General features: G+C 35.6%; 1 protein-coding gene across 5 annotated transcripts in view; it reads right to left on the minus strand.

The window, feature by feature from the left end:
* The window catches only part of LOC109834398, a 36,477-nt gene extending 21,992 nt beyond the window's left edge, over positions 1 to 14,485 (minus strand). For 4 of the 5 annotated variants that reach the window (XM_020402407.1, XM_020402409.1, XM_020402410.1 and 1 more), the window contains exons 1-5: positions 14,369 to 14,485; positions 14,067 to 14,255; positions 13,896 to 13,970; positions 13,754 to 13,828; positions 13,555 to 13,662 (exon numbers count right to left, since the gene is read on the minus strand). In XM_020402407.1, the coding sequence (XP_020257996.1) occupies positions 13,555 to 13,662; positions 13,754 to 13,828; positions 13,896 to 13,970; positions 14,067 to 14,255; positions 14,369 to 14,389 (468 nt within the window). In that variant the 5' untranslated portion in view covers positions 14,390 to 14,485. The remainder of the gene's footprint in view (positions 1 to 13,554; positions 13,663 to 13,753; positions 13,829 to 13,895; positions 13,971 to 14,066; positions 14,256 to 14,368) is intronic. The other variant, XM_020402408.1, reaches the window with a different exon arrangement.

The raw sequence follows: 19,604 nt of genomic DNA on the forward strand, positions 1-19,604 counted from the left end.
TGGGGGTAGTTCCAACTCCTATACCGGCTAAAAAACCTCAACAGTTGGATAAGCAAAAAGAGGAGTCCCAGCACAAAGAAATTCACATTCCGAAGAAGTCTCGTTTTAATCGACCGATTGGAAGAAATAAACCGGAAAGTACAAACGCTCTATACCGTTTTGATGGCATGGCTCAGTTAACCAATATCCTAACGAGGATTACTTTGTACGAGTTGTTGCGCCTTTCAAAAGATATGATGGAAGCTTTACAAGATGCAGTGGCTGATTCTGATGTGTTTCTCACTCGGATTGAGCCAATCCCTAAAGAGCCGGAGTCATCAGTTCAACACCGTAACTTGGCGGCTACGAAGTTTCCTTGCATTGCTTTTACCAAAGAGGATATGCAAGTGAAGAATTCAAAGCATGATAAGCTCTTATACTTCACCGGATATATTGGCTTAAGCGTTGTTCACCGAATCCAAGTTGATCCGGGCTCCGCTGTTAGTATCATGCCACTTCAGTTGATGTACCACCTTAGAATTCCCGCCAACAAATTAACCTCCACGGGAACCGTTATCTACGGATTCAACACCAGTGGGTCCAGGCCACTAGGAAAGTTCCGGGTGAAGTGTCAACTCGAAGACTTGAGATCGGAGGTCACTTGTTATGTGATTGATGCAGAAACTTCTTATAACCTACTATTGGGTCGTCCTTGGATCCACAGTAATGTTATAGTTCCCTCCACCCTCCATCAGTGTCTGAAATATATTGACACTAACAACGAAGTAAAGACGGTGGTCGCGGATAAGCAACCATTTAAGGGGTTAGAAACTACTTTACTGACTCTTTTCTCTATGGTGCCGAATCCGATACTAAACCATCAGCCCACGGTACGGACAGTGAAGAAGAAGCTAATATCGAAGCTGGGCTCGATTATAGTGAAGGTCTTGTATTAAATGATATTGAACATCTTGTAATCGATCTTGACGAGAGTGAATCGTCGGATGAAAGTTGTAACTGGCAACTTGCTGATGAAATAACAAATGATGATTTAAAGTACTCGCATTGTCTCGATGATGTAATGCAAGAATTATATGATAACCCTGACGTACACATGCCACTTCGGTCGTCTTGTACGACGAAGAAGTGCATCCAGGATTCCTTCGGAACAACCCTAATCCTACCCGCGAAGGCAGGGGTGGAAAAGAAATAATCTTTGGTAAAGGGGAGTCATCCCACCCTCTGATCTCTTCATGAAACAAATACTGATGATGAAGGGCCTAGACGACATTTCTGCAGATATAGTTCACAAGCGAATGACTACTTGAAAAAACAAGGGTATGACCTCACGCTCAGTGAAGGTCTTCGTTTTGGTCAAGGTACCAGCGTTCCACCTCGTCCTGCCTATGTACCAAAAGAAAAACCTGATAATTATTACAGCCATAGAAGGGGTTTGGGTTATAGTTCATCATCTGATGACGAATGTTGCTAGCAAGTTATCGACCAGCTAGCAAATAAAAATGGGCATCCGTCTGATTCTTCAAATTAGGATTCTGACATTAGTATTGGAGAAATGTTCAAAGGCTTAATGTCAAACATGACCACGATCGATCCTCCTAAAACAGAAGAAGATGATCAATTGCCTATTTGGGAAGATCCCTGGATACATTACATGAACATTCAATATGGTAATCGATTCGAACAAAGGGAACCCCCTACTGAAGATAAAGTAGTCCATATTAATATGAAATATGGGTGACGAAGTCAATCCGAAGCCTATATTTATTAGCGACAATCTTCCGTCAGATGAGAAGGAGGAATTGATCGTCCTTATTAAGGAATATATTGACGTTTTTACTTGGAATTACGAAGATATGTCGGGACTTGACCCAAACGTAGCAATGCACAGACTTAACATCAAACCAGATGTTAAACCTGTCAAACAACAACAGAGACAGTTTCGTCCACAAATTATGGAAGCGATAGAAGCAGAAGCCAAGAAATTGATTGATTAAGGCTTCATCAGGGAAGAACAACATCCTGATTGGTTAGCAAATATTGTCCCGGTCCTTAAGAAGAACGGGAAAATCAGAATCTGTATTGACTTCAGAGATTTAAACACTGTCTGTCCTAAAGACGACTTTCCTCTTCNCGATTACAGATGTTATCATTGATAACACATACGGATTCGAGAGAATGTCATTTATGGATGGATTTAAGGGATACAATCAAATTAAGATGCATCTGGATGATGAAAAACATACTGCGTTCAGAACACCCTTAGGCGTTTTCTGTTATACAGTCATGCCTTTTGGTCTAAACAACGCCGACGCTACATATCAACGAGCAATGACGAAGATTTTTACGGAACACCTCCAAAAGACCGTCGAATGCTATATTGACGATTTGGTTGTTAAGAGCCGTGATAAGAATGATCACATTAACGACTTGAAGACGATGTTCGGTCTTATGAGGAGTCATCAATTGAAGATGAACCCTACTAAATCCTTTCTTAGAATGTCCAGCGGTAAATTCCTTGGATTCGTCTCATTACAAAAGGTATCCACATCGATCCCGACAAAGTAAAAGGGATACATGAATTGCAACCTCCGAGAAATCTTAAGGAACTTAGAGGATTGTAGGGGCGATTGGCTTATATTCGTCGGTTTATATCAAACCTTTCGGGAAAATGTCAACCGTTCTAAACTCACAAAGAAAGATGTGTCATTCATTTGGGATGAAGCCTGTCAAAAAGCATTCGAGGATATCAAAACATATCTAGCAAATCCGCTTATTCTCGTTGCACCGAAGTCGGTTAAACCGTTTTTGATTTATGTTAAGGCAACGAACCATTCGTTAAGTGCATTGTTTGCACAAGACGATGATAACGATCATAAGCAAACGGTATATTATCTAAGCCGTACGTTAGTAGACGCCGAATCTCGATACCCGATGATTGAAAAGGAATGTCTCGTCTTAGTATTCGCAATTCAGAAAATGCGGCATTATCTAGTTGGACAAACGATTTATGATATCTCTAACGTGAACCCAATTCGAGTGTTCATGACCCAACCGGCTTCTATGAATTGACATTTAGCTAAATGGGCTCTACTCTTATCCAACTACGACCTGCATTTCAAACAGCAAAAGTCGGTGAAGGGACAAGCAATTTGTAATCTTTTGGAGGTTAATCCAACAAAAGATACAGCTGAATTATACGAAGATTTGCCGGCTGAAACTCATAAAGTCAACAACACTTCACATCAACAAGTATGACAATTATACTTCGACGAAGCTTCTCAGGCAACCAATATAGCGAGCACTCCTGGATGTTCAAAAATATCTTCAGGTGTCGGAGTCGTACTAGTTTTCCCGGAGAAACATGTATTGCCTCGAGCCTATTCATTGACTGAACCTTGCTCCAATAATATAGCTGAGTACAACGCATTGATAATTGGACTTAATTTCGCTAAAGAGCTGGGGGTCGCATACCTTGAAGCTTTTGGTGATTCTCAACTGATAATTAATCAGATACGATGAGAGTACGAGGTCAGAAATCAACATCTGATTCCATACTACAAGACGGCTGTTGAAATGACGAACTCGTTTGAGGAATTTTTCATAGAGTACATTCCACGTCTCCAAAACGCATATGCAGATGCATTGGCAGTATTAGCTGTGTCCTTAGCTCAGCCTCTCAAGACAGAACAGTTAGTCACCATGAGAACTCACCAGCTTATTATGCCAATTTACGATGCAAACGTCAAAGAGGCGTCGCATACCTTGAAGCTTTTGGTGATTCTCAACTGATAATTAATCAGATACGAGGAGAGTACGAGGTCAGAAATCAACATCTGATTCCATACTACAAGACGGCTGTTGAAATGACGAACTCGTTTGAGGAATTTTTCATAGAGTACATTCCACGTCTCCAAAACGCATATGCAGATGCATTGGCAGTATTAGCTGTGTCCTTAGCTCAGCCTCTCAAGACAGAACAGTTAGTCACCATGAGAACTCACCAGCTTATTATGCCAATTTACGATGCAAACGTCAAAGAGGCACATTCAACGAGAATCGAACTCGAAACTCGAGATTGGCGTTTTCCTATTATCGATTACGTCCTACACGGTATTTTACCTGAAGATGTAAAAGAAAGGGATTCAATCCGGTGAAGGACGTCAAGATTTTACTACAATACCACGACACGAATATTGTATCGACGTTCATATGATGGTCTATTACTCCGTTGTCTATCTAGTAAAGAAGCGGAAGCACTCAAAGAAGCGCATGATGGAACTTGTGGTGCGCATCAACCCTGTCTCAAACTCTGTGATCGACTTAAGAATAGGATATTACTGGCCAACCATGGTCAAGGATGCGGTTGACTACGTCCGACAGTGTTATGCGTGTCAAATACATGTAAATTATATGCACCAGCCTCCGGAGTATTTACGCCCATCAACGACATCATGGTCATTCGAAACATGAGGAATGGACATTGTAGGTCTTATTTTCCCACCGTCAATCAAAGGTGACCGCTTCATCGTAACGATCACCAATTACTTTTCAAAATGGGCTGAAATGGTCTCGCTTAAAGAAGTGAAGACGAGCGATGTGGTCAAATTCATTAAACACCATATTATATATCGATATGGTGTCCCGAGACGAATAGTACATGACAATGGTCCTCAATTCGTTAGCAATGCATTCATCAAATTCTATAATAAATTCAGAATTCAGGATGTTTCATCAACGTCCTATAATCCCACAGCTAACGGACTGGATGAAGCTTTCAATAAGACAATTATCAAAATTTTGTCAAAACTTATAAGAGTCAATAAACGAGATTGGGACGACAAACTGGGTGAAGCTCTATAGGCTTATCGTACTACCGTCCGTACGCCAATCGGGGCAATCCTATATTCCTTAGAATATGGATGTGAAGTTATCATCCCTTCGGAAATACAAATTCCCTCTCTCTGCATCACTCTCGCAACGGGAATGACGACGGAAGAACGACATCAAAAACGTCTCGAAGAGTTGGAGATGCTAGATGAAAAACTCTTGGAAGCTCAGCAACAAATCAAGTTTTATCATGCCAAAATTTCTCGGGCTTTTGATAAAAGAGTCCGACAACGAAGCTTCAATGAAGGAGACCTGGTTCTTGCCGTTCGGAGAACCATGATTCTCAATTCCAGAAGAAAGAAAAATTCCAATCCAAATGGAAAGGATCGTTTGTAATAGAAACAGTCTATTCAAACGGTGCATATCGCCTGATCACTCAAGATAGCAACAAACTCATGATGCCAATAAATGAGAAGTTCCTGAAGAAGTACTACCCTTAGTATATTCAGGATAACCTATTTAAATAGGAATTTCCTAAAGAATACTGTACAGGGTATTTTAAGAATAACCCGAGATTAGTCAATTATTTCAAATAGAAACTGATCATCTGAATAGTTCATTCTTAATTATTATAAAATAATTGGGAATCTTCCACTTTGGTTACCTAATTATTTCCAAAATGATTAAGGATCTACCATTGTGACTTTCCAAGCATTATTTCGTTGAGATGAGATTCAATGACTGCATATAGTCGATCTTTCCTCACGAAATCTCCGTGGTGCAATCGTGAAGTGCTTGATGATTCACAACCCTTCACCACAAAATCCCTCACTGATCAAATTAATTGACGGTGGGTCCGCTAAAAATTTTACGGCTGAATCCATTCAAACTCTCACTGTGTCTAAACCTATAACACTCCTGTTGAAATCCTGACACGACATCCAAAATTTTAATATGCTGATTCATAGCGATTAGCGAACCCCTTCATGTTAGGTCTTTATTATTTGACATCGGAAACCCTCACTGAGTGATTTGTACAAGTCAACACTTCCACTGTGATTTGTACTCTCACTCCCACTGTTTATCTTGGTCAAACCTTCCTACAGTTAGACCAAAACCAAAATCCTCTCTTGATTCCTTCCATGAACGAGAGATCCACTTTCAAAATCGAGATCCCCTTTCTGTTGAATATCATATCTCTATGATAGTGTTTTGATGATAACAATTTATACAGTCTGTGCACTAACTTTTATATGCAGATTTCAATATCAGAATATGTACAAGTGCAAGTTGATTTTAAGGCATTTTGAAGTGAAGAAAATGAAGAACAAAAGAGATAATGTATTTTACATTTTCTTTACTTAGAATAATTGTACAAGCCTTGATCACACACACGCACACACACACTTTTAGAATACACTAACACAGGCTTAGTGTGTTGGTTAACTATAGAAATCCCCTATGTTAACCATTAGAATTATAGTTAAAACTTGATTATAAAAACTCTTTATAGCAGAATTTTTACTCTTAGTAGTCGACTAATTAGAATAGTAGTCGACTACTCGTGTATAAAACTCAAATACATATTTCTGTCAATTTACAGTATAGTCGACTAATAGTGATTATAGTCGACTACTAAGGTGTTTGACAGAAACATAAGTTTCTGTTATTTTACAGTGTAGTCGACTAATGTCAACAGTAGTCGACTACTAAACTCAAATTTCATTTTATCAGTTTCTGTCAAAATACAGTGTAGTCGACTAATGGGCTTTGTAGTCGACTACTGAGAAAATTTTCCGAAAACACAGTCTGTTTGAACTCAGTGTAGTCGACTAATGTCTACAGTAGTCGACTAATGTCTACAGTAGTCGACTAATGTCTACAGTAGTCGACTACAGATACAGTTTTTCCAGTTTTCAAAGTTTGAATATCTGACAGTTTATAGCCGTTTTTAAACGTTTTTAAAGTTTAAAAAATTATCTTTTCAAGGGTTATAAATAGGTTATTTGTTCAGAAAAATTGCAGAGACTTACATACCCATAAGCTTTGATCTTTGTGTAATTTTTCAAGTGAAAAATATTCAGATTTTGTGAAAAAGAGAAGTTTCTGAAATTGCCTCTAAACATTCATCAAATACATATCATTTAGGCAATTTACAGAGGTTAAAAGAATCCTAAGTCACTGCTGCACTTCACTAAACATTCAAGGCTTATAGGATCAATTGTGTTCTTGCTTCAACAATGATTTCTCTCGGGTATGAGAGGATTAATCTCTTGGTTTGGTGTTTGTCAATTGGTGTTGCAATTTGTAGGGACTTGCAAATTGGTCAGGTTTGCGTTTGATTTTGCAAGTTTATTCAAAATCATAGTGAAAACTCTCAAGCGGGATTTGCTTGGGGACTGGATGTACACCGGATTGGTGGAACCAGTATAAAATCCTTGTGTTTGTGATTATGAATTTCTGAGATTGCCATTTTTCTTTACAATTTATAATATACTTTGCATTAATTTTAAAAGAATACTATTCACCCCCCCCTCTAGTGTTCAAGTGTATCTATTTCAGATCCTACACTTTCGATAAACGAAAAGGCCTCAACCCAATTTGAACAATTAAGCCTATAAAAGGTAGAATTGTCTCAATTCCCACTTGGTCAAACATTCCTACAGTTAGGACCAAAATCAGGTAACTAGGACGGATATTCATCAAGCACCTAAAACATCCGACATTCAATATGGACATGTCCTATCTTGGTTTTTCCATATCCAATAAAGTGTCATTGTAGGCACCAGAAAATTGAGGAAAACACGGAAAGAACTCCCAACACTTATGAATTCTGAATTGCCGAGACACATCATGCCATTGTTTCACTACCCACTTGGATTCTTCTAAAATTTATAGTAAGGGAGATTTGGATTAAAATTTTCTGGAGCTGACATTAGATCCGGTCGGTGAAGAGCTAACCAAGTCATTAAATAAGTGTACGGCAGCTCCATTTTAGGAATTGAAATCTCTGTGGAAGGCTGCTTTCCTTCTTGTGTGAATGTGGTAGCTAGGTGACGAAACCCACTGTGAATATCGGCTACCATGGTTGGGAGAAGAGACAGCTTATGACCTGTTGCTAGTTGAACCCCTGGATATAAAACCCGATAAGCATTACATCAGAAGGTTGGTGAAGTACCACACACTTCTTTAACCAAATAGCTAAGTATCCGGCTAAAAGAGTTGTTGATTCAATCGATGTGCCGACTTGCTATAAAAATGATCTGAACCTGGTGTCATGACGAAATCCATCTTCTGAGTATGAAGTATATGTTTGGGCGTTCGTTTTCTCCAATAATCCATTAATTTCCGATGTGGACAAAGGAGGCAACTCACACACCGATCTGACAGCATGATTCTCAAGGTTATTGAATAAGTAGTCAACAAACTGCTTCAAGCTAAGATGTGGAGACTTCTTCTTGGCCTTAGTTTCCATTGTGGCCATGGCAGTATGATAGTGACACGTTAGTTCCCATAAAGTGTCATAAGTTATTCTAGCCCGCTCTTTCATCCTATTCAGTTGACCAACTATCGGAAAGAATTCTTGATAGGGCACATCACCCATGGGTAATCCAAAAACTTTCATCATCTCGTGAAGAGGAAGTCTCAATTCTCCATTCTTGGTCAGGAAAATGTTGGTGTCGGGGTTATAAATTTCAAACAGAGCAAAGAAATGATCAACATTAATTTGCAGAGCATACATACTAGCTCGAATGGGGACGTATAATCCACTTTCATTCAACTCGCGCTCCCAACGTGTCAATACGTAGTTGGTCATTCTTGTCCATCACTTATCTCCAGAATAATGGACCCAGACATAACATCTAAACTTCTTGATAGGGAGCTCTCTTCCTAATTTATTTGCATATTGTACTCTCTTTAGTACATATCTACCTATTGTCACAGAAAACAAAATAGAAAATTATATTATCAAAAGCAAGAAAACCAAGTGACCACGATCGACTCCATGTGATCGCTATGGTATAGGCTTTAAATAAATCCCTTGAAAAAATTTTGAACAAAAAAATTTCTCTCCTTTTCCTCTATTTTATCTATTTTAACTAAGACTTATGAGCAAATATGCAAACATCTACATGAAGTCCGCTTTCCTCTTCTCTCCACTCTGCGCAATTTCGTTTGATGCCAATTTTACTTGGGAAATGGTAACACTGAGAGGTCAGTTGCAATTTTCGAAATTTTATATGAATTTTGTGTCTTTATACATATTTGGGTGAATAGTTATTTGGTAATTGAGGTAGCAAGTTCAACATTCTGATTAAGTTTGCATTTTGAAAATAATTCCTATCATTAAAGTTTGGGTAAACTGAAATATTACTTTTTAGGGGTTCGAGGTCATACAAAGTTCAAAAGCAATAAAATTAGGTTAGCGAAGTTAAAGAGGGTGAAACTTGGGGCTATTATTTGAGCAAACTTTAACTTGCGGGGTATCAAAGCTGAAGTTGGTTAAACTTTAGGGTGTAAACTGACTCTAAAATAAAATAAAATAGAAGAATTTTCCACATAAATAGGAAAAAGATGGGAAAAACTATATCTGTTTGTATTTGTAGCGGACTGTTACATTCATCTCCACTCCATATTGTGGATCTTGATCAGGTTATAACGGGTACCATGTTAAATAAAGGAAGAAGCAAAGAAACAGTTACATGTTTTATAAGGTAATTCATAATTTAGAACGTCGTTTTATAAGTGCAGATACAATTGTAATGAGTTTAATATTTAAAATTTCTTTAATAATTAAATTCATAAACCGTAAAAGAGAATGGTGGCGAGGGATTGATGGTAAAAATACCGGAAGTCTGAACCACACTCATTCAGCCACTGTGCGGGTGGACAAGAAAGGGCTTTGGGATCCTTCACTGAATCTCCGAAGGGTGGACAAGAAAGGGCTTTGGGATCCTTCACTGAATCTCCGAAAAGGTACTGTGTTTTTTTCAATGGTTGTGTTGAAGCCTCGTCCCGTGTCAAAGGAGCGTCTGTAATCCATCGACGTAAAGTACGGCAATCTCCTTATTACACAAGCCTACGGACGTCCTCCGGACAGTCCGTAGAAAATTAGGGTGCCCCTTCAATTAAAGGAATTCCCTCATAACGAGAGTGTGTGGCACTACTCTGACCAGTGACTTCTCCATCCGGGAAGATCACAGAAGGAAAATGGACTGAAAAGGAAAATAGATGGTTGGAATCTATTTTAAAATGATGTCCTAAAGCTAGATAAGGGGTAGAACTCGTCTCGTGAATCCACGATATAGAGTCACCACCTTACAAGTAGGCGAAACGATTTCAATTGGTACACGCATGAAAGGCAATATACATCGCCGCGTGCGAACACTACGGCAATATATACGACCTTTAATGCGAAACAATATAAAATCGTCCCTATTGCCTTTAGATGTGTTTTGTCTAAGCAAAACAGCATCTGTCAGCGTCGATCCTCTCAAAGGAGAATACTAGCTCTTCCCGAATGCCTCTCAAAGGACGACAAACGAGGATATATATATGGTTCATAAAATACAGAATGTAAATCAACAAAAAAAGTGGGAAAATGTACTTCCATATGAAGCGACAGCGGGGTCTACCCTCTCGGTAGGCTGCACGAGAAGCCGATCTACCTCGGGGAACGCGAGATCTCTTAGGAGACATGCTAAAGAGGTGATTTTTATCGGAAATCCTACAAAAAATTAGGGTTTTTAGGGTTATAATTAAACAAAATCATGGAGATGGCACCTGGAGATTCGGATTTCACCAAAGATCATGAAAAATGCAAACTTTAATAAAAAAAAAGTGAGTGAGAGGAGATCAAACCTTCAAAGAACAAGCCAAAACCCTAAGAACCTACGAGCAAAATCCAACAAAATCCGAAGAAGAGGGAAGGAAATGGGCTTAAAGACTCTGGAAGAGGTTTGGAGGAGTTTTGAATTGGAAGAGGCGGCCAAAGATAACAAAAAATGCCCAAAAGGTCGGGTTTTAAAGCCCCCAACGAAGGGACTGTTCGCCTTCGTGTGTAACAGTCGTGACTGTCTCGCATTGTCGAAACAGTCGTGACTGTCTCGCATTGCCGAGTCACTGTCTCGCACTTCCGAGACAGTCACAACTGTCTCGAAAGAAGGAACGACCCCTACACTTCCGAGACAGTTAAAACTATCTTGGAAGAAGGGTCAACCTAGCAAGTCAACAATTGTATTCGTGAAGCATTCTCGACCCATTTTCAGCACATTTGAACACTGATGAGTATACGAGTATAAACTACATCTCCTTGAACCTCCCAACGGGTACACGAGGTTAAACTGTTTTCCGAACACTCCGAGGAGTACACGAGTATAGACTGATTCTCCACGCTCCAACACCTAAAGAGCCTAAACTGTGTAGACTCCAATTAACATATGAGTATAAACTGTGTTTCCATCGCGATGGAGGTCGACGCCAATCAACGCGTCCATAACGTTGCCAAAATAAGGTGCAGATCAATTCCAAATCAAAAGACAATCCTTGCTAATTCATTCTGGACAAGATGAGCAGTTCATCGTTGATCCAACAACACGAGCTAAATCCAACAATCAACACAACTTCAGTTCATGATTTCGATAACGGTCAAGCGATAAACGTAGCACCGGGAAAATTTTAGCTATTCGACAAAAAAAACTGAATAGACTAAAATACGAAGAAGTCGACGAATCAAAGTAGGAGTGTATCATATCCAAAGTATTCCAGACTCCTCTATAAAAGATCGAGACTGAAATACTTTGGAGGGGATATCTGTAGGCGTCAAAAATTACCTATAGATAATCGTACGTAGCTCAAGACGTAGAGAAGACGATAAACATCATCATCTAAGTTGCAAAGGATCATCCAAAGCTAAAGATCAACTTGAGAATGCACAAGAAACGCATCACACAAGTTTTGAGGTGCAAAACACATCCCAAAAGCATGAAAGGGAACCAACAGTTTCCTAGACAGTTACAACTGTCTCGGAAACTTCCGAGACACTTACAACTGTCTCGAAAATTCCGAGACACTTATAACTGTCTCGGAAAATTCTGAGACACAACTGTCTCGGAAGTTAAGAAGAAAATTGTAGTTTTTTGAGATTTGTGCACGTCACGTGGCCCCATAACTGCCAAAGATCGTGTTTGAACATGGGGAAGACGTTACCAGCGAAAATTCTTATGTCTTTTATAGAGCCAAAAAGTTTAACTACGAGCTCTACTATGTTGCTCTCACAACAACAAAATCTACTTAGTAGATGTTGATATTCCAGATGAGTTATGTCTTATATACAATACAATTGTACTAGGAAAATGAGTTATAATATTATTTTTTATTCACATCGCTTGGGGTAAGATTCGATAGAGACCTTGCATTAAAGAAAAAAAAAATTTTATATTTAGAGCACATAAGGAAATATATCATAATCTTCCCGCTCAAATTTCACAAGATAATAATTCTTCATGCTTTCAGTTTTAATGATACAGAGAACGAGTTATAAAATTGAATGAGAATATTAAATTAAATAATATAAATATGAGTGAAATCACAGCTAAAAGTTAACGTGAATATGAGTTAAACCACAACTAAAAGTTTAACAGACATATATTGCAAGTAAATTCATATACAAAATTTCTTTACGAATTGAATGATCACCCATCTTTTGAAGATTTCAAGATACTATTAAATAGAGATGTTGTAATAGATTAATGTGTTTATAACTCACAAATAGTAGATCATGTGACAACGGTTTGGGTTGAAGGAAACAATAATAATATTTTATTTGAGAGAGAAATCATTGAGTTGATCAATCCCACAAAAAACTTTATTTTTTATATTTTTACTCTATTTTTATTAATTTAAATAATCATGATATTCAATCACGTACATTACACGTGCATCACACGTGCATCTCAACTAGTAATCTTAAAAATTCGAAGTTCAACGTACGACATTGATTTGGTAAGTAAAATAAAGGTCAAGATATGACAAGTTAAGAGGAAAATATACACCAATGGAACAAGCATTGTAAGAGAGCATCTCGTGGACTTTCATCTACGCTAGAAGAGAGCAGCAACGGCGCCAATCTTTTAAGCATTATCTTTGCGGAGGAATATAAAGACAAAAACAAAAGCCACGGAAAAAAGGAGTCGAAAATAATGCGGCGAAAAAGAACTTGCAAAAAAGAAAACAGACACAACATAGTAAGACCGCCGAAAAATCAGTGGAAACAAAAGGAGTGGGGTGTTTTGGTCGTAAAAACATTTGCATGCTTATTACTTGGGTTGGGTTTCCGAGATGTTTAGTGTGTCCAAGAGGTGTGTTCCTTCCTTATGCATATGTCGCTGAAAGAGTTGGGTGTTGTCATTGTAATATTTCAGGAATTGGGGAGTGACAATATTGAGAAGAATATTTCATCAAGAGGAAGAGCCACGGTGATTAATAGAGATAAGATGCAGAGTAGGGAGTGAGGCTGGTCTATGATAAGAGTAAATTAGAATTCATAACATACATATGGGTAGCGCGCATTGATTCTATGTTGGTGTAAAGACTCGCCTGACAAAACGAGCTGCCGACTCACAAACAATAGACCCCACGCCCACCTGATGTGACAAGTGGGGGGTGTGCCTGGATTCTATTGCAAGTCAAAAGAAGAGAAAATAAGACTTTACATGCAGCACATACCAAGTCACAAAAGTCCTCCTCGAGGAGGAACAAGAGGAAGTGGAGCCTTTCCCGGTCTGGGCTCAGTTCACACTCTATCCGTAGTTTTCGGTCCACCGTCTTGAAATCCTAAAAGGGTTGGACAATGATTCATGAAAAGTTAGATCGACATGTAACAAACCCATTAGTTAGATGTGGTGTTGCCGAGGAAGATGCAAACCTCGATTTCGAGGCGAATAGTCATTAACGGATCATCCTCAACTTCAATCTCCTTAAGTTTAGTATCAATTGCTGCCTACAACGACAACCTTCTATTTGAGTAACATAAAATTAAGTGAGCTTAAGTGAGTACCAGTAACTACCTCGGGAGTCCAATATTTGGAAAAGATCCTCTCCATGCTGAAATGTTCTGTCGCTTCATCAATCAATTTGGAGACCTGCAAAAAAAAAAAGGATTTTTCGTTTCCCATAAATTAGCGGGATCAATAGTTGATGGATCATGTCGATATGAAATATTTAAAACTGACCGTTACCTTCTGGTCAGGTGGGTCATGGTGCCAGCGCCGGAAGGATTTTTCAATGTGACGTGAATATTCCGTTTGGCGATCGCCTTCCGCGTCCTCAAGCCAACAATTTAGATGTTCCAGGGAACGGTATTTCCGGTTCAGATAAATAGTTTTGGCGTACATCTTTCTGAGTTCTTCCTGAATCTGCATAGCCTCCTTAAATCGTTAATAATAACAACAACAACAACAACGATAAGTTAATAGCAATAACAAAAGTAACATATCTGAGCCCAATAGAAGGGTGAACGGGGGAAAAGAAAGATGCACACCTCGCCTTTCCTGCCTTCCATGTCGTCTCCCTCAAGCACCGCCGCCAAAGATGAGATAGGGTTAGGGGATACCCGCTCAGGGGCCGGGGTTGGGGAAAGAGATTTAGGGGGTGTTTGTTTTGCATCCCAAAATTTATGGATATGGATTTCACCTTAAATTTTTACATGTTTTGGGATCTCTAATATTTTATTTGTTTCATCAATATTTTGGGATTTGGAATACCAAAATTTGTAATATTTTATTTGTTTCATCAATATTTTGGGATTTGGAATACCAAAATTTATAATATTTTGTTTGTTTCATCAATATTTTAGGATTTGAAATACTATAAATTATATATTATAATATTATTAATAGTATTTTACATGAACATTAATATTATTATAATTATTAATGATATTTGGGGATTTTGAATACTACCCATGGAACCAGTGCTTATTGGGTCTTCTATAATATGATCTAATATTATCTATTATATATATAATATTATAGTGGTATAATAATATATAGTATTATATATATATATATATATAGTATAATATATATATAATACTTATATATAATATATATATATATATTATATATATATATATATATATAGTATAATATCTATATTAATATATATTAAAATATATATATAATGCGACACGTAATTTCTACAGCATGAACAAGATTATTGGTCCTATATATATATATATATGATATATATATATATATTATAGTATATATATTGATATTATATATATATACTTATAAAATATATTATGACTTAATATAATTATATTATATATTATATATAATAATAATCTATTATATATATAAAATATATAATATTATATATACATATGTAATATATTATATGTATATAAGGCTACATTGTAATTTACTGGCAAGCATTACTACTACAGCATTGGAACAGTGATATATGAATATATAAATTATCTATATTATATATATAGTATCATATATATTATTTTATTATATAATATATATATATAGGATGAGATTATATATATAATATATATATATATATAATTATATCATTATATAGTATAATATATATATATATTCTCAGTATTATATAGAATTTATATTATATTATCAATAATTATAATATAGTTAAGTATTGACTGACGATATAATTATTATATATATAAATTTATTATATATTAAAATAAATTAATATATATAATATATATGTCAATATTATATATATATACACATATTATGATAAGTATATATATATATATATATACTATATATAATATATAATATATATATATATACTATATAATTAAGAGAAAAATATGGTATACTTGTACACTAAGATTTGGTAGTGATGTGGAGCGACATCTTGTCCCATAACATCACCCTAGAAGATGGAGGCCTACCTAACTCAAGGGTGTGATGTATGGACAGAGATGTGTCCAGACTAACTACCAGATCTTGGCCCAAGTGTTACCCATATTTCATATAGTATATATTTATATATATAAGTTAATATATATATATATATAATATATATTATAGTATATATAGCAGTATATATCATAATTATATAGACTACTATATACGTATATATAATTATTAGTTATTTTTATTAATTACTATATATTATATTATTATTTATATATAATATTATATAATATATATATAGGTCTATAATAGTATATATATATACGATATTATTTATATATAAATTAAATATTATATATACAATTATTATATTATATATATAGTACTTATATATTATCTTATTATATTAATATATATATATATAAATATGATATATTATATATAATATATTATATATAAATTATATATATTCATATATATTATTTTATTATAACATTTAATAATTATATATATAATGATTTTATTATATTGGTAAAATAATATATATAATATATATTGTAATATATATATAGCATATCACTACTCACCCTATAAAGATAGTTATTATAATATATTATATATAATAATATTATAAATTTATATAATATTATATATGTTATAATAGTATAATATAATATAATATTATCATAATATATATAATATATGTAATATATACTATATATATATGTATAATTATTATCATATAATTTATTATTACCGTATATATTTATATAATATATATATAATAAATTATATAAATTATATATAAAATAATATATATAATTATTATATAATATATAATCTATATAAATATTAATGTAATATATAATATGGGCTTAGTAATTTAGTACTGGCAGCATTTATGGCAGCATTGAACAGTGATCTATAATACACTAAAAAAATAAAAATCAGAGTATATATATATTATAGAATAGTTATATATTATATAATAATATTAATATATATATTATATATATATATACTTTATATAATATATAATAATAGGCTATATATATAATATGAGTAATAACATATATATAAATGATATGTTATATATATTATATAATTATATAATATATATAATAATATATCTAATATTGAATATATAATATAATACCATATAGTAATATTATACTGTAATATATATAATGATACAGTAATTTACTACATATTTTACTACAGCATGATCACGTGATAATTTACTCAGCATTTACTTAAAGCATAGAAAGCAGTGATTCTTGGTCGCTCCTATAATTTAGAGGGAAATAGATGTATTAATCTTAATATTAATTCTTATATTTATCAAGCATTAATACATCAATATCCAACTGACATCCTCTCTCATTAAGTGATTTCAAAATTCTAAAATATAATAGTTTTTATTACTTTGGGGATTCAATATCAAAATTGGTTTGCAACACCAACGTTTATGGAATTCTAAAACCGAAAAACTGTTGTACTCCACCTTATATCCCAAAAAGAAGTTGAAAACCAAAAGAGAGGATTTCATAAAGTGCTAAAAATATATTATTTGTTTAAATGTTAGGAATCTTGCAATATCCAAAAAAAAATTTGAAACAAACAGAAGTTTATCGGAATTAGCCAAAAAGCCAAAAAAAGCACTTTTTACATCCCAAAACTTGAAATCCACCCTATATCCCAAAAAAAAATGAAACAAACACCCCCTTAAAGTGGGGGGTGGCAATTTATCGGAGCTGACCCGACCCGAGCCGACTAGTCGGGTCACAAACACGTTTAACCGGGTTATAGTCGGGTCAACCCGTTTAACTTTACAACCTATTTACCATTCATCTTCAACGTTCAAAATTCAACACTAACAAAAATACGGTAAACAAAACAATATCCATAAATTACATTCAACACCTGCAATTTACATAAACAAGACAAAACCCGTACATTACATACAGCTTTTGTAATTTTCAAAAAATGCCCTAAAACTTTTTGATTTACAGAAAACACCCTCAATGGCTCTAAAAATTGAAAATACATCCTCAATAGTTCAAAACTTTACTGCATAAGTACCAAGGATTTAAAAACTCGCAAAAGCAATACAACACCACGTAAGCTTTGAGCAGTACCATGAACATATACCCCATAAATATCAAAACCTCCAAACGTTATAAAATCTAGAACTTAGAAGCGACACGATAAAACTTTTAAAATTTCCCAAAAAACACCCTACTGTTTCAAAAGTTGTAAAAAACAACAACCATTAAAGTTAAATATCATAGAACGCACACCAGAAAATTTGCAAGAAAACACCCTAATACTTTGCATAACTGAGAATACGCCCTCATAAGGTCAAACTTTAACTGAAACATGCCCCAGAAATATCAAAACTTACAAACAGTACAAAATCTATGGTTATAAACAGCAGGTGAAATTTTTAACAGTTGCAGGAAAATGCCTAAACTTTGACCAATTGCAAATATACACCCCTAAAAAAATCAAAGCTTTACAGAAACATGCCCCCAGAAATATCAAAACCTACAAAATGTTCTAAGACATATATTATAAAGAGCCACTGTGAAAATCTTTGAAATTTGAAAAAAAAAAAACACAATTTTTTTGAAAAATTTGCAAGATGTACCTAAAAGTTAAATTTAGGGAATCGGCCCACACAAAAAGTACAAAATCTATAAGTATAAGCATCATCTTAATAATTTTGGAATTAGCAATAAAAACACTCTAAGACTATAACCGAGAAATGCACGGGGATGACCGAAAATAAGTCACCGCTTCCCACTATTCTCTCGGCGCGCTAAAGCCGCACTGCTGTTGTCACTCACGCGAGGTGGCATGACCAAGGCTTTGGAGATAGGCCAGTTGCATGGGCATGAATCCGAAAGAGAGAGGAGGCTACAGAGGTGAGCTCTTGGCTAGGGGAAAACTCTGATCCTATTGTGCGCGATGTAAAAGGCGAGCAGATCGTTGTACTCGGTAAATCGTATTCTTGTAGATGAACTCATTAATAAGAAGTAGGGAGTCGATCTTCAACGATTACCGTTCTATGTAGCGATGAGAGAGTCTCTGAGATCGCCAAATCTTTGGACAAAGGCCTTGAAGATAGTCATATTAGTTCTTGTCGTTAAAGAGGACGGTCGATGCAGCAAGAGAGTCTGTGTTGCTTTAACATGATTGTGGAGGTAGGCCGTGACAGATCTCACTTTTCGTCAATAAGGTTCGTAAAGTCTTCATGAAGAGTCAAGATACAGGAAGCAGAGCATACACTTTGTTCTAAGGCAGCCCAAAATCGGGCGATGAGGAAGGTATTGATGGTGAGGTTAGCGATGGATTCGACAACAAGAGAGGAGGGTCAGAGTTAAACACATAACGGGATATGGCAATTGTATGAGTACAGAAGAAGCAGGTGTCAAAGGGGAAGCCAGGCGGCCTAGGGTGGCGTAGGACAGCGGTAGGCTGCTGGATGCTAGGGCTCATGCCAACGAAAAAATGAGATAAGTTGTTTGCTCTGATGACCAAAGTTGGAATTTGATCAATTATCTCATTAAAAATACACTTGATTTGCAAGGTTCTATATGTTGATGTACACACCTAGTCCTATAATGGTAAATACATCAAAGAAATGACTCATTACAATGGATATGTATCTAATCCGCAACCCCCCCCCCAATCTAATTACTTATCTCAATAGGTGCTCCGTGATCCCTAAGTGCCTATACGCCTCCAATAGGCGGTGATCATGTATCGCTAAAGGGGAGAATGTGATGTCACATTCTTCCATCTAGTGCCACAATGCCCCCCCCACACACACACACAATGGAGCGATGTAGGCATCTTACCTACTCCATGAGTAGG

Source organism: Asparagus officinalis, chromosome 3 (genome assembly GCF_001876935.1).
Source record: "Asparagus officinalis chromosome 3, Aspof.V1, whole genome shotgun sequence".
NCBI classification, from domain to species: domain Eukaryota; kingdom Viridiplantae; phylum Streptophyta; class Magnoliopsida; order Asparagales; family Asparagaceae; genus Asparagus; species Asparagus officinalis.